Source organism: Oreochromis niloticus, linkage group LG6 (genome assembly GCF_001858045.2).
Source record: "Oreochromis niloticus isolate F11D_XX linkage group LG6, O_niloticus_UMD_NMBU, whole genome shotgun sequence".
Lineage (NCBI taxonomy): Eukaryota > Metazoa > Chordata > Actinopteri > Cichliformes > Cichlidae > Oreochromis > Oreochromis niloticus.
The window spans coordinates 38,261,583-38,274,331 of NC_031971.2; the positions used below are offsets into that span (position 1 = coordinate 38,261,583).

Below are 12,749 nucleotides of genomic sequence, written 5' to 3' on the forward strand. Positions count from 1 at the left end.
GTTCGCTGTCACGCAGCGTACGGCTGAAAAAGGCGAGCGGTTGCCAGACACCCGAGATTCGCTGTTCCAGCACCGCACCCACCGCTATGTCCGACGCATCGGTGGTCAACGCAATCGGCGCTGAGGGGGATGGGTGGGCCAGAAGGGCAGCATTAGCTAACGCTGACTTAGCATCAGAAAACGCTTGGATGCTTTCTGGACACCAGTCGACGGCGTCATTAGCCTTCTTACCTTTTAACGCCCCGTAAAGGGGCTTCAGCAGATGTGCCGCCCTGGGGAGAAAACGATTGTAAAAATTCACCATCCCCAAAAATTCCTGCAGTGCTTTAACGTTTGCAGGACGCGGAAATTCCGAAACAGCTCGGACTTTGTCAGGCAACGGAACCGCGCCCTCAGCGGAAATGCGGTGCCCAAGAAAATCGAGAACGGGCAACCCAAACTGGCATTTAGACGGATTAATAATCAGTCCATGCTCCGTCAAACGCTGAAAAACCTGACGCAGATGGAACAGGTGCTGCTCATTCGAGCTGCTGGCTACCAGTATATCATCAAGATATACAAAAACAAAGGGCAGCCCGCGCAAGACAGAGTCCATCAACCGCTGGAAGGTTTGGGCGGCACCTTTCAGGCCAAACGGCATGCGCAGAAACTCGAAAAGGCCGAAAGGTGTAATAACGGCGGTTTTGGGGACGTCCTCCGCGCGCACGGGAACCTGATGATATCCCCGTACCAAATCGATCTTCGAAAAAACCGAGGTTCCTGCAAGATGGGCGGAAAAATCTTGGATGTGGGGAATGGGATAACGGTCATTCTCCGTGACGTTATTAAGACGGCGGAAATCCCCACAAGGTCGCCACCGACCATCAGATTTAGGAACCATGTGTAAAGGAGAAGCCCAGGCACTATTCGAACGCTGCACGATGCCCAGGCGCTCCATGGTGGCAAATTCTTCCCGAGCGACAGCCAGTTTAGCAGGGTCGAGGCGACGCACGCGCGCGAAAACCGGGGGCCCTACTGTAGTTATGTAATGCTCCACCCCATGCTTCGTCACAGTGCTCGAGAAAGTGGGGACAGTGAGTGAGGGAAACTCAGAAAGCAAACATTGAAAAACGTCACCCGAATCCACTGAGTTAGCATGCACCACGGGCTGAGCACCCCGAGTAAAACAGGGTAATGAGGAAAATGACACAGCATCAATTAAACGTCTGTTAGCAACATCAACCAGCAGTCCGTGAGCACAAAGAAAATCAGCGCCTATTATAGGCACAGAGCTAGCAGCAACAACAAAGTTCCACTGAAAGTCACGGTCATGAAAGCAAACAGTCACCAACCTTTCACCGAAGGTTTTGATGGGAGAGCCATTAGCTGCTGTTAGGAATGGCCCGCAGCCCTCAGCTAGCCTGTCCGAGCCAGCCGGGGGAAGAAGGCTCTTCTGTGAGCCGGAGTCCACCAGGAAACGCCTCCCCGAGCGTGAGTCCTCTAAGAAAAGCAGCCTTTCCTTGTTGCCAGCGGTCGCGGCTGCTACCGAGCGCTGACATGCCCGTTTCCCTGGGTCTGGAAACTGCAAGGCGGGAGACAGCGCCGGGCCTTCGCTCCAAAACGCTGGTGATAAAAGCAAAGCCCTTTTCCGCGGTGCTGCCGCGCAGCGATTCCGGCCACCGTGGACGAGTCGGAGGGTCCCTGGAGCATCGGTGAGGAGGCAGGGGAAAATGCTGGTGAGTCCTGAACAACCGCCTGGACGCCGAAACTCCTGGTAGCAAGGAGGATGCGATCTGCCTCTTCCGCCAGAGAGCGGTAATCCTTCGTGGCCAATAGCGGGGAGTTGGCAAGGCCAGCGCGCACTGGAGCCGGCAACTGTCGGAGAAAGAGGTGGGTGAAGAGAAATCCTCCATCATCCGCGCCCAGCAAGGACAGCATGCTCTCCATGAGCTCGAGGGCGGTGCCGTCGCCCAGGCCCGCGAGGGAAAGGAGTTTCTCGGCTTGCTCAGCATCAGAGAGGGAGTAACGCCGCAGCAGCAGCGCCTTGAGAGCGGTGTACTTGCCTTGGGCTGGAGGGTCCCGGAGGAGAGTCATCACGCGGCGGGTTGACAGCGGGTCAAGAGAAGCCACCACATGGTGGTATTTAGTATCGTCGGCTGAAACTCCACGAAGAGCAAACTGAGCTTCTACGTGCACGAACCATGAAGGGGGATCGTGAAGCCAAAAATCCGACAATTTAAGCGCCACAGCAAAAGCAGCCATCGGCGGAGGTGCAAATCCGGCGGCAGCCGATGCTTCCAGGCCGGAGCTGGCTTCGTCGTCGAGCCTTAGCATGTTCGCTACTGGGGTCACCAATGTGGAGGTAAGAAATAACGACACGAGAGGTCCCTGTGTCTCACTCCAACTGTTTATTCACACACTGTCTCTCAGAACTTAAGATACAGTAAGCGCCAAAATCTCCACCCAGCTCTTCCCTTCAACTTGGGTGTGAGTGGAGCCATCTGGTGGTCCGCCACAATATATATATATCTATATATATATATATATATATATATATATATATTATGCATTATATGAGTAATGTATTTATGTATTTTTCTTGTTTTTATTTTTTGTTGTTGTTTGTTCTGTTTCCAGTTCGCAGCAGTTCAGTTCTCCAACACAGTCCACAAAGTGTTTGACTTCAACGACTATGCAGCTGGACGTGCTCTCGATAAACTTATGAAAGAAAAACATTTAAAAAGTCTCACCATGACACACAGAGCCCTCGAATTTGTGCTGTAAGTTATGTTAAAAGCAGCAGGATCAATACAGCTGTGAGATAATGAGCACTGTATTTGTTCATTTATTCATATTTTTAAATGTTGTTTATTCTGAGTGTTGCTTTGCTTTTGTTTCAGAGATGAAATCTTTGACAACAATGCTACAGGCGCCTCTCCTGATGTTACCAAAGTTCTGATTCTAATCACAGATGGAGATCCCTCTGATACAGACAGCAGAGGGATCATTAAAAGATATGACGATAAAAATATAATTCGTCTTGTCGTTGGGGTAGGATGTGATGTGTTACACTAGTCCCAACAGAAAAAGCATCATGTTGTCAGTCTCAGCACAAACAGATCAACAGATTTCAGCTCTCAGTCCAGTTTTTACTTCCCATGCTGATGTCAGACTTTGAATTTCCTGTTTTCAAGCAGTATTCTGATTTCAGGTCAAAGATGCTAAGCTGGATAAATTCAGGGCCATTGCTTCAGAACCAAAACATAGAAATGCCTTCAAAATTGAGGACTATGATGTACTCACAGGAGTGCTGGAGAATTTACAGGAAAAGATATTTACTGTGGAAGGTGATGTTCAACTTTGTTCCCTGTTTTGATAAATACATTTTCAAAAATCACTGTTATCTTCCTGGTGTGGACCAGTGGTGGTCACATGTATCTCTTCATATTTAGGTTGCACAGCTCCTCGGGCAGAATTCAGTGGATTCAGTGCTGTTTTCAGAAAGGTGAATGATTTCAAAAGGTTAAAACTGCACACATTCAAAGTCTAAATTATTTACTTGTGACAAGATTGAAATTTCTCAGTCATGGCTAACCTGACATGCACAGGTGCAGCTAAAGCACAGACAGTAAAGCACTGACTACTGATAAAAAAAAATCAGTAACGTCAGGATAGGTGAAGTGTTGTGTGTTTTAAATTCTTATTGTTTGGAAAAAATTCCACTCTTACAAACTGTTTAACACGAAGAGAAACACTGAAAATGTGTTAGAATTGTAAAATTTACCTTTCACAAGGGACAAGTCCAAAAATGAATATTCAATGCTCGTGATTTTAGGCAGCAATGCTGTAAAAAGAGGCACAATCACAGCATGGGCTCAGGAACACTTCCAGAAATCACTGTCAGTTCACTATTCCATCCACAAACGCAGGTTAAAGCTCTCTCATACATTTCATATCACCCTCCTTCTCTGGGCTGAAGTCCATTTAGAATGGACTGACTCTTCTGAAGGGTTCAGAATTTACATTTATTTTAGAAAGGGTCACATCCTCTGGACTAAAGAGGTGAAAGACCATCCAGCGTGTTGGATGTTCAGTTCAAAAGCCGCATCTCTGATGGTGCACCAGCACCAATAATACTGGCAGCTTGCACATCTGTAAAGGCTCGGGCAATGCTGAAAGGTGTACAAAGGTTTTAGAGCAGCATCCAGCTGCTCTGATCCAGACAGTGTATTTTTAATGGAAGGTCTTTTCAGCATGAAATAAAAACTACAACAACGTTCATCTGATAAAGTCCAGCAGCTGGTCTCCTCGGTTCCCAGATATTTATAGACTGTTAAAAGAAGACTGAATGCTAACAAGGCCCTGACTCAGCTGTTTGGAGACACGTTGCTGCCAAATTCGTAGTTAGTGTTTCTTAAAATGGTACATCTTTTCTGTTCAAACATTTAATATGTTTCCTATATTCTCTTGTGAATAAAACAATGCTTAATGAGATTTGCAAATAACTGCAAAATGCTGTTGAAAATTACATTTTCCACAGCATCAGCAACATAAGTTGCATCTCAACTGTAGTTATTGACAGAAGGGATATACGGTTATTTAAATAATAACGAAGTATACGGTTGGGGTTTTTTGTTTTTTGTTTTTTTGGGAGCAGTGATTGGATGCATTTTATGTACAGCAAAGAAAACAAACCATAAAAACTTTGCTTTCCAAAAACAGTGGACCATTAAACCCATGAATGAGACTATAAATGACATTTTTCTGTTTACTCAGTTCAAGTGCTGCATGAACATCTTCAGATAATGACCAAGCCTACCCTTAGTAGTGTGCTGTAAGTGATAGAACATACTTACATAACATAACAGAAACATAATTGTTAGGATGCCTGGGTCGTTGACCCAGGGTTTTTTGGGTTTATTATATTATTTATAATTTCTAGTCTTTGGGTTTTTGTTAGAGTCATGTCTTATGGTTTGTCTCTGTGTAATCCTTAGTTGCTGTCTCCCCTGTCCGCTATATCCCCGTGTCCAGTCAGTGTCTGTGTCTGCCCTGGTCCCACGTCTCTGTTCCCTCTGTAGTGCCTGCATGTGAGTCTGTGTCTTTTGTTCAGTCTGTGTTATGTGTTTCCTGTTTTACTTTGAAGGTCTGTCTTATCTCAGTGTGTTCAGTTTACGCTTCCTGGTCTCGTCAGTTCTGATTTGCCCCAGCAGTGTTTCCCTCCTGTTGTCCATTCCCTGATTGCTCCCTCTATGTATTTAAGCCCTGTGTTTTCATCAGTCCTTGTCGCAATCTACCCTTATCTTGCTGTGTGTTCTGTCTACGTAAGTGTATTTTGTATTCTTAGTTTTGTTACACTTTTGAGTTCAGCATTAAAGCTGTTTTGAGTTCACGTCTGTCTCCGTAGTCTGCACTTTGGGTCCTTTTCCTGTCTGCACACAGCCTACACATAACAATAATAGAACATAACAAAAACAGTTCCTATCACTTAATGTCAACAAGGCAGCTCAAAATCTTCTTTTTAGTTGAGCTTTGCTGTTTTGTAAGTGTTCTTATTCTAATTCATAACTGTTGATGTGTGACATTACCTCATCACTGTTACTGGTATCTCAGTTCTTCTCTGTCTCTGTTCAGCCTGAACTGTAATCAGATGTTTCTGTAAGCAGGATAGCCTGATCGTGGGTTCTGTGGGATTGAACAGCTGGCGTAGTTTTCTCCGTAGACCTCAAGAACGAATGCAGGGTTACCTGGGTAAACCCATTTCTGTTTTTTATTATTACCTACTATCTATATATTACCTGCTAATTTAATAAGATTACTTTTCTATAACTTGAGATACCATATTGTAGCACATACGAGATCCAGAGTGAACATTTCGCAGATTATTATTTGGCTGTTGCAGGAAATTCCATTTCCATTGGAAAGAAAAACGGTGTTCCTTTGTATTTCACGGGTGCTCCAGAGTTTGAGCAAACAGGACAGGTCGTTTTCAGACACCACTGTGAACAATGGACAGAACTTCAAAGAATTCGTGGAGAACAGGTTGGTAACTATGTTAAGAAATATTGTGATTTTTAAAAATATTCAGATTTGAGCTAAAGCATGAAAATATTTGTGCCAAAACTTTGGTAAAGGTTTGGATTTTGTGTCATATTAAGAGGAAACGATGCATTAATATGACAAAAATCCTTAGAGTGGGAGGGTGTAGGTGATTGGGATCAGGCCCTCAACACAGAATAAAAAGAGATGAGCAGCATTTTACAGTTTGAGAATAATAATGTGTGTTTTTAAACAATAATGACAAATCCAAAAAATCATGGAGACTTAATGCAGTTATTACAGCTCTTAATAACTGTACTACTTTGAAGCTGTGTCTTTGGGTTTGGTTTTGACTTTGTAAATCATCCTTTACACTCCAAACATTGTTAGATTGGTTCCTACTTCGGTGCTGAGCTGTGCTCATTAGATGTTGATTCAGATGGGAGCACTGACTTCCTGCTGGTAGGAGCTCCACAGTTTCATCTGCCTCAGGTGAAGAAAGAAGGCCGGGTCTACATCTACTCTGTGAGCGATGAGGTGAGCTATAATATAAGCTAAGATCTGGTGTGACACTGTGTGAGCTTTAAAGCTGACAAAATAAATGCATGTGTTTTTCATAGTCCATTATTAACATCCTCATTTCCTATTAGACTGTACTGGAAAGTAACCAGGATGTGACGGGACCATCCATGGGTAGATTTGGCACCACCATATCCAGTCTTCCAGACCTGAATGGAGATGGACTCCGAGACGTAGCTGTCGGAGCTCCGCTTGAGGATGATAACAGAGGTGCCGTGTATATCTACCATGGCAACAGGCAGAGAGGGATAGTCAGCACTTTCAGCCAGGTGACACAGACAACACTACTGTGCAAAAGTCTTGAGCCACCTGTCATGTCTTTATATTCTGCCTTTAAAATGCTAAGTAGGTGTAGTGATTTCTTGCAAACATGTGCAAAATAAATGGAAATACAATATAAGAGGCAAAAATAGAGTTTGTACAATTATAACAAGCTTTGGACTGCCTCTATTCTTTTACACAGCCCGAACTCTCTTAGGCAGGTAATTTCTTTCTTGTAATTGGTAGTCTTCAGGAATAGTTCCTTAAAGGACATTCAAAGCTTCTCTTTGGATGTTGGCTGCCTTTCGTTCTGTTATCTGTAAAGATGATCCCACACTGCTTCAGTAATGTTGAGGTCCAGGCTCTGGGGAAACCAGTCAATATTTCTGCAGATTCCACTGAAAATATTGTGTGGAATTTCCTGCAACTCTAAAAAAAATCAAACAACAAGTATCTAGATAAGTTCCATTAGAAGAACAATTTAGATGATTTCAGTCTTTGAGCTTTGTTTATGCTTTAATGATTCATAGGTCAGTGTTAAGTTGTTTTAAAAACAAAAAACATTCCCCTGAAAATGATCAGGTACAAGAACTGGACCGAAAATGAATGAAAAAGCAGCCAACGTAAAAAAAAAAATTTTTTTAAAAAGGCTTTAAAAGACCTTTAGAAAGTCTGCAGGTCAATGAACGTCTGCCTCTGTGGAAGCAAAATATAAAGAAATGTGAGGTGACTCAAGACTTTTGAATAGCACTTTATTATCAAAGATTCAGGAGGAAAATGATTTCTATACCCTTCAAATCTTATAAACCATCATAGAACTAAGGCACAAACGATGAATCTGCTCAACACTGTTGCCGCTCCATGCTTGCCTCTTGATTGTTTTAGTAATGCTGTAATATAACGTCAAAAATGTGACAACCTGCCCAAAGAACTTTGTGTCCAACACTATTTCAAATAGTGGGTTTTAGAACAAGCAAAATCTGTTTCTAGAATCTTCTGTCTTGGCAGCCGGGGATCGGTTCGCCAGGGCCTCCGCTCCTGGCTGCCGCCCGACACACATTGCACCCGACCCTATGGCGCCTCCTGTCCCACCGGGAGGAGGCCCCGGGGCAGACCAGGACGCGCTGGAGAGATTATATCTCTCGGCTGGCCTGGGAACGCCTTGGTGTTCCCCCGGATGAGCTGGAGGAGGTGGCTGGGGAGAGGGAGGTCTGGGCTTCTCTGCTTAGGCTGCTGCCCCCGCGACCCGACCTCGGATAAAGCGGATGAAGATGGATGGGATGGATGGATAGAATCTTCTGTTTCTATATTTCAGCAATCAATCTTTTCTCTGTCTGACACCACAACCTGCCATCCTAAATGTATTCAAGTCAAATATTGTACAATAACGACTGAACGATGTGCAGAGCCTGCAAAAAAGCAGATTGGAAATTAAATATCTTATCATGTCATTAATGCAAGTTTTTGCTCTTTTTTTTGTCTGTGCTTATGGAGTTGTGTTTGCACACTCTCAAAACCTCTGTGCATTTGCATTTAAGTTTAATTATCTGCAGCACAATAATATTATCAGACTTACACTTATGAGAGCACTATTGTAGACACAGACATGTAATGTCATCTGAAAGAGGTATTCAGACTAGGCTCTAATATCTCGTTATTCCAGAGAATCATGGGAAAAAATATAGACAACGGGCTGAAATTCTTTGGAAGGGCCATCTTCGGGGACGTCGGGGAGGATGGGCTCCCGGGTGTTGTGGTTGAATCACATGGTGCAGCTGTTGTATTCAGGTGAATATTATATGAACACTACACCTATAAAGGAGGCTAAAATTTACAGCGACAATCTATTTAAGTTCATTCGCTGCCTTTCAGATCCAAGCCGGTCTTCAACGTCTTGGCTCGTCTGTCTTTTCACCCTGAGAACCTCGACACCCTGAGTCCAGATACAAATGTAGCTTTGGTTAAAATAACGGCATGCTTTGCAAAGGTCGAAGCAACAAAGAGCAAAGCAGGTAGGTTTGTTGTGATGAGCGGACAAATGTGGAAATTTAAAACAGTTTTTTAAAAATCCACATTAATGTGTAATTAATGTGTGTGAATGACTTTTTTCCAGGGTCAGTGAGCTCAGCATTGAACATCACATATATACTTAATGTGATGGGACAAGCAAGTCAAAGTATGTTCAGTCAGACCCTGGAGCTGAGAGATGAAAACACCTGCGTCAGCTACTCCATCAACAGAGCAGTAAGAATGCATCAGTTTTAATGTTGAACATCACCTTGTTATTTATTCACTCTCTGATGACTTTAACACATCGTTCAATCACCACTTTTCCTTAAAGCGCCAGCTTTGTAAGCATGTGTTTTAAGCCATAGCATGCACTATGGACATGTCACATAGGATTCTGAATTTAGCCCGGCCTCAAAATACTTAAATATAAAAGACATTTTACATCTCCTTATTTTCAGGCAACTTTCTCCTGACTGACTGTCCCTCGCAAGCTTAGGGTTTAAAGCAATGAGAAGAGGTGGGCGGGCTTTGTCTACAATTCCTTTTCTTTTGGCCACGCCCTTTAGGGTTCACCACAGGAAATCATTTGACTGCAAGCTTTGGACATGCTTAATGTGAGCATCTACCACTGTGACAGAATGATAAGGACATAAGGAAAGGCATTATATGTGGCCCTTAATATCAATAATCAGGTTTATTTATATTGTGCCAAATTACAATCACCTCAATAAAGATGCTACAGAAAACACCAGCAATCATGCAGCTTCCTATGAGTTGGCACGCTGCAGCAGTTGAAAGCAAAACTTCCCTTTCAACAGGAACAAACCTCAGGGACAAACAGGGGAGGGGCAGCCATACATCTGTGACTGGTTGGGGGTGAGGGAAGGGAGACAGGACAACAGACAAGCTGCGGAAGACAGACAGAGATTAATAATAACTAATGATTAAATGCAGAGCGTTGAAGAATGAAGAGGTGCTTGTGGAACAAAGCCCCAGCACCATAGGCCTATTGCAGCATAACTAAGGGAGGATTCAGGGTCACCTGATCCAACCATAACTATAAGCTAGGGGCAGGCAGACCCTGATCCTGTATCCAGAGACCAAAACAGTACAGACAGCAGCAGGATGTTGTTGTTTAGATACTATTAAATTTAATTTAATTTAATTTAAATAAGAAAATCAAATAAATTGTTAAATCTGCTCATTTAGCAGCAGAGTATGTGAGATGTTAGGTGGATAAGATGAGGTGGTTTGTAGCAACATTAAAAAATAAAATTCAAAAAAATCCCAATGGATCTACCTGAATGATGTAAACAGAAGTGAAAAACTCATCTTCATCAATATTAATCCTTAGTAATTAAGGTGTTACCCTAAGAGTTATCAAATAACAGTGCTTGAGTTTGTTACCATCGTAGCATTTTTAGGCTTTTTGAAAGCTGATGACAACGACTTTTTCTTACAGAACTATGTGGCAGACACATCAACACCTCTCAGGATCAGACTTAACTTCCTTCAACCTGAGAGCGAGAGCGCCGTCCTGAGCGTGGACTCTGAAAGAGAGGCTGTCCTTGAGGTGAGTTCAGTCGCTCGTACAGTCTGTATTTACATGCTTATTGTATACAACCAAAGATACAGCTATACTCATGTCCTATTATATTTACCAAGAGTATTTAGTAGGATTTAATATGAGGTCTGAAGCTTTTTTCTGACCTGCGGTTTAAGTTTGACCTGTTTTATTTTCGTACTTTTTACAGATTCCCATTTAAAAATAATGCAGAAGAAGTGAGAGCTGAACTGTTCAAGAACATATTTCTGATCTTTAGCAAGTAAAAAACATGCTCAGAAGAGTTATTATCATGGAGTAATTATTATCATTAATAAAAGACTGATTAATGAAAAAATGAGAAATCGTCGTTTGTGTGTGTGTGTGAGCACCTGTTTTTACACCTGTGAGCATGAGTGCGCTTGTTTTTAAAAGGTTCCTTCATGTAATGATCTGCTAGAGGGTGTGGGGAGCCACAGCCCCGTCCTCCAGGGCATGAAGCAGGTATGGAGGAGATCAAGAATCCAGACATCCAGAGGCCCCAAGAGCAAAGGAGACCAAGGAAGACCAACGGAGGGGCAGCCACGCCACCATCCCAGAAAGAGCTGAGGAGAGCCCCAGATGAGGGGTCACTCAGCAGCCGCGGAGCAGAAGCCAGGGGAGGTTGCAGTGACGTGCCCGTGAGCTCCGCCAGCAGCCAGCTGTGCCAGAGTGACCGAGCCCCAGGCCGAGAGGCCGAGGGCACCCCACCCCCAAAGTGGCCCGAGTGAGCCCCAGGCTCCAGGCCCCGACAAGCAGCCACCAGGACTTATCCGGTGTCTACCTGGATGCCCATTCCCCGATACAAAGAACCACCAATGCACCGATGACTGAGGGAGTCTGCCACTGGCAGGGGAAGTGGTGGGGGGAGATAGGCCTCCATACCTTGGAGGGCCTGAGATGTCCCTAGAGAGGTGACGTCTGATACCCGACCTGACATATAGACACAGGCACACACAGATACAAACATCCATTACCCACCCTCATGCTCTCATGTGCAATTACTCAGGACTCAACCAACGTGGAGACAGACATAAATAGACACTGTACACACAATCACACTCCCCAAGCGTACTGTAAGCCCCAGGTCTAGGGGGCTGCCCTGAATCCGCAGCAGCAGGGAGGCCCCACATTCCAGACCCCAATCGGATGGCCGACCCCCCCCCCGCTCCAACAAGCAACAGAGAACGGGGGTGTGTGAACTCCAAACTTCCCTTCACCTGCTCATATGTAGTGTTGATGCATGTGTGTTCTAAGGTGCATTTAAAACCCAGGAGGGCATGGAGCTACCTGCCAGAGAGCAGCAGGTAAACATATAGCCCCTCCTGATAGCCCTCAATGTCTACATGTATTTAAAATTGAGAGGTGGGCAACGGCCAGGGGTGAGGTTGTACACCCTGATTGTCATCTGGATGCCGTGTAGCGTGCCCACCCCCAAGGTCCTATATGTATGTGTTATGAGAGTGTGAGTAATGTGAAAGTTGTGGGATAAAATTGAGGCACAGGCAGCCAGAAGGGGACAGAGGGGGGGGGGGGGGTGCCTCCCCTACACCCTGGTGACACAGCTGTACCCCAAGGCCCTGCATGTGTGGGTGATTGTGGTGGAGCGGGAGGCAGCTGGAGATGGGGAGGGAAAGAAGGGAGGGGCAAGTGGCCCCTCCCTGGGGCCAGCTCCCCCACTGACCCCAGTAGGCTCCCCCATATTCTGCAACCCGCCAGGCCCATCCAGACCGAGGCCCAGTTCAGCCAAAAGAGCCCTCTAATAGGCCATGACCGCAACCCTGGGTTGAGCCCTCCAAGGAAGATGCTCCTGAGGAATCCCCCGATGCCTGTTCTCTTGGCGATGGATAGGGCAGTGAAAACCATCCATCCATCCATCCATCTTCACCCTCATTTCCTGATAACATTTACATTTACAATAATTGATTACACAGCAGTGGAGAGTAGACTTTATCACAGTAGATGTCTTTCTGAAAGTGCTGTAACTAAGTTTAAGACTATAATCCACCCACTGTTATCATCTTCAATGCCCTGTACCAACATAGAGCAGAGCAGCTATCTGAACGCTACTCCAACTGAGGTCGATTATCTTGTTAATAATTTTACCTCCTCACTACGTACGACTCTGGATACTGTAGCTCCTGTGAAAACTAAGGCCTCAAATCCAAAGTCCCTGACTCCGTGGTATAATTCTCAAACACGTAGCCTAAAGCAGATAACTCGTAAGCTGGAGAGGAAATGGCGTGTCACAAATTTAGAGGATCATCATTTAGCCTGGAGAAATAGTTTGCTGCTTTAT

The 12,749-nt window shown here is 44.7% G+C and overlaps 1 protein-coding gene across 9 annotated transcripts in view; it reads left to right on the forward strand.

The window, feature by feature from the left end:
- LOC109202376 (integrin alpha-L) overlaps nucleotides 1-12,749 on the forward strand; it is a 56,280-nt gene that overhangs the window by 10,523 nt on the left and 33,008 nt on the right. For 3 of the 9 annotated variants that reach the window (XM_025908064.1, XM_025908070.1, XM_025908069.1), the window contains 11 exons: nucleotides 2,617-2,759; nucleotides 2,880-3,030; nucleotides 3,191-3,326; nucleotides 3,432-3,484; nucleotides 5,646-5,730; nucleotides 5,882-6,021; nucleotides 6,409-6,555; nucleotides 6,669-6,866; nucleotides 8,522-8,646; nucleotides 8,731-8,870; nucleotides 8,972-9,102. In XM_025908064.1, coding sequence (XP_025763849.1) covers nucleotides 2,617-2,759; nucleotides 2,880-3,030; nucleotides 3,191-3,326; nucleotides 3,432-3,484; nucleotides 5,646-5,730; nucleotides 5,882-6,021; nucleotides 6,409-6,555; nucleotides 6,669-6,866; nucleotides 8,522-8,646; nucleotides 8,731-8,870; nucleotides 8,972-9,102 — 1,449 coding nt within the window. Of the gene's footprint in view, nucleotides 1-2,616; nucleotides 2,760-2,879; nucleotides 3,031-3,190; nucleotides 3,327-3,431; nucleotides 3,485-5,645; nucleotides 5,731-5,881; nucleotides 6,022-6,408; nucleotides 6,556-6,668; nucleotides 6,867-8,521; nucleotides 8,647-8,730; nucleotides 8,871-8,971; nucleotides 9,103-9,326; nucleotides 9,483-10,330; nucleotides 10,442-10,622; nucleotides 10,752-12,749 lie in introns of those variants that run through there. The other 6 variants (XR_002062301.2, XM_019359533.2, XM_019359534.2 and 3 more) reach the window with 6 other exon arrangements.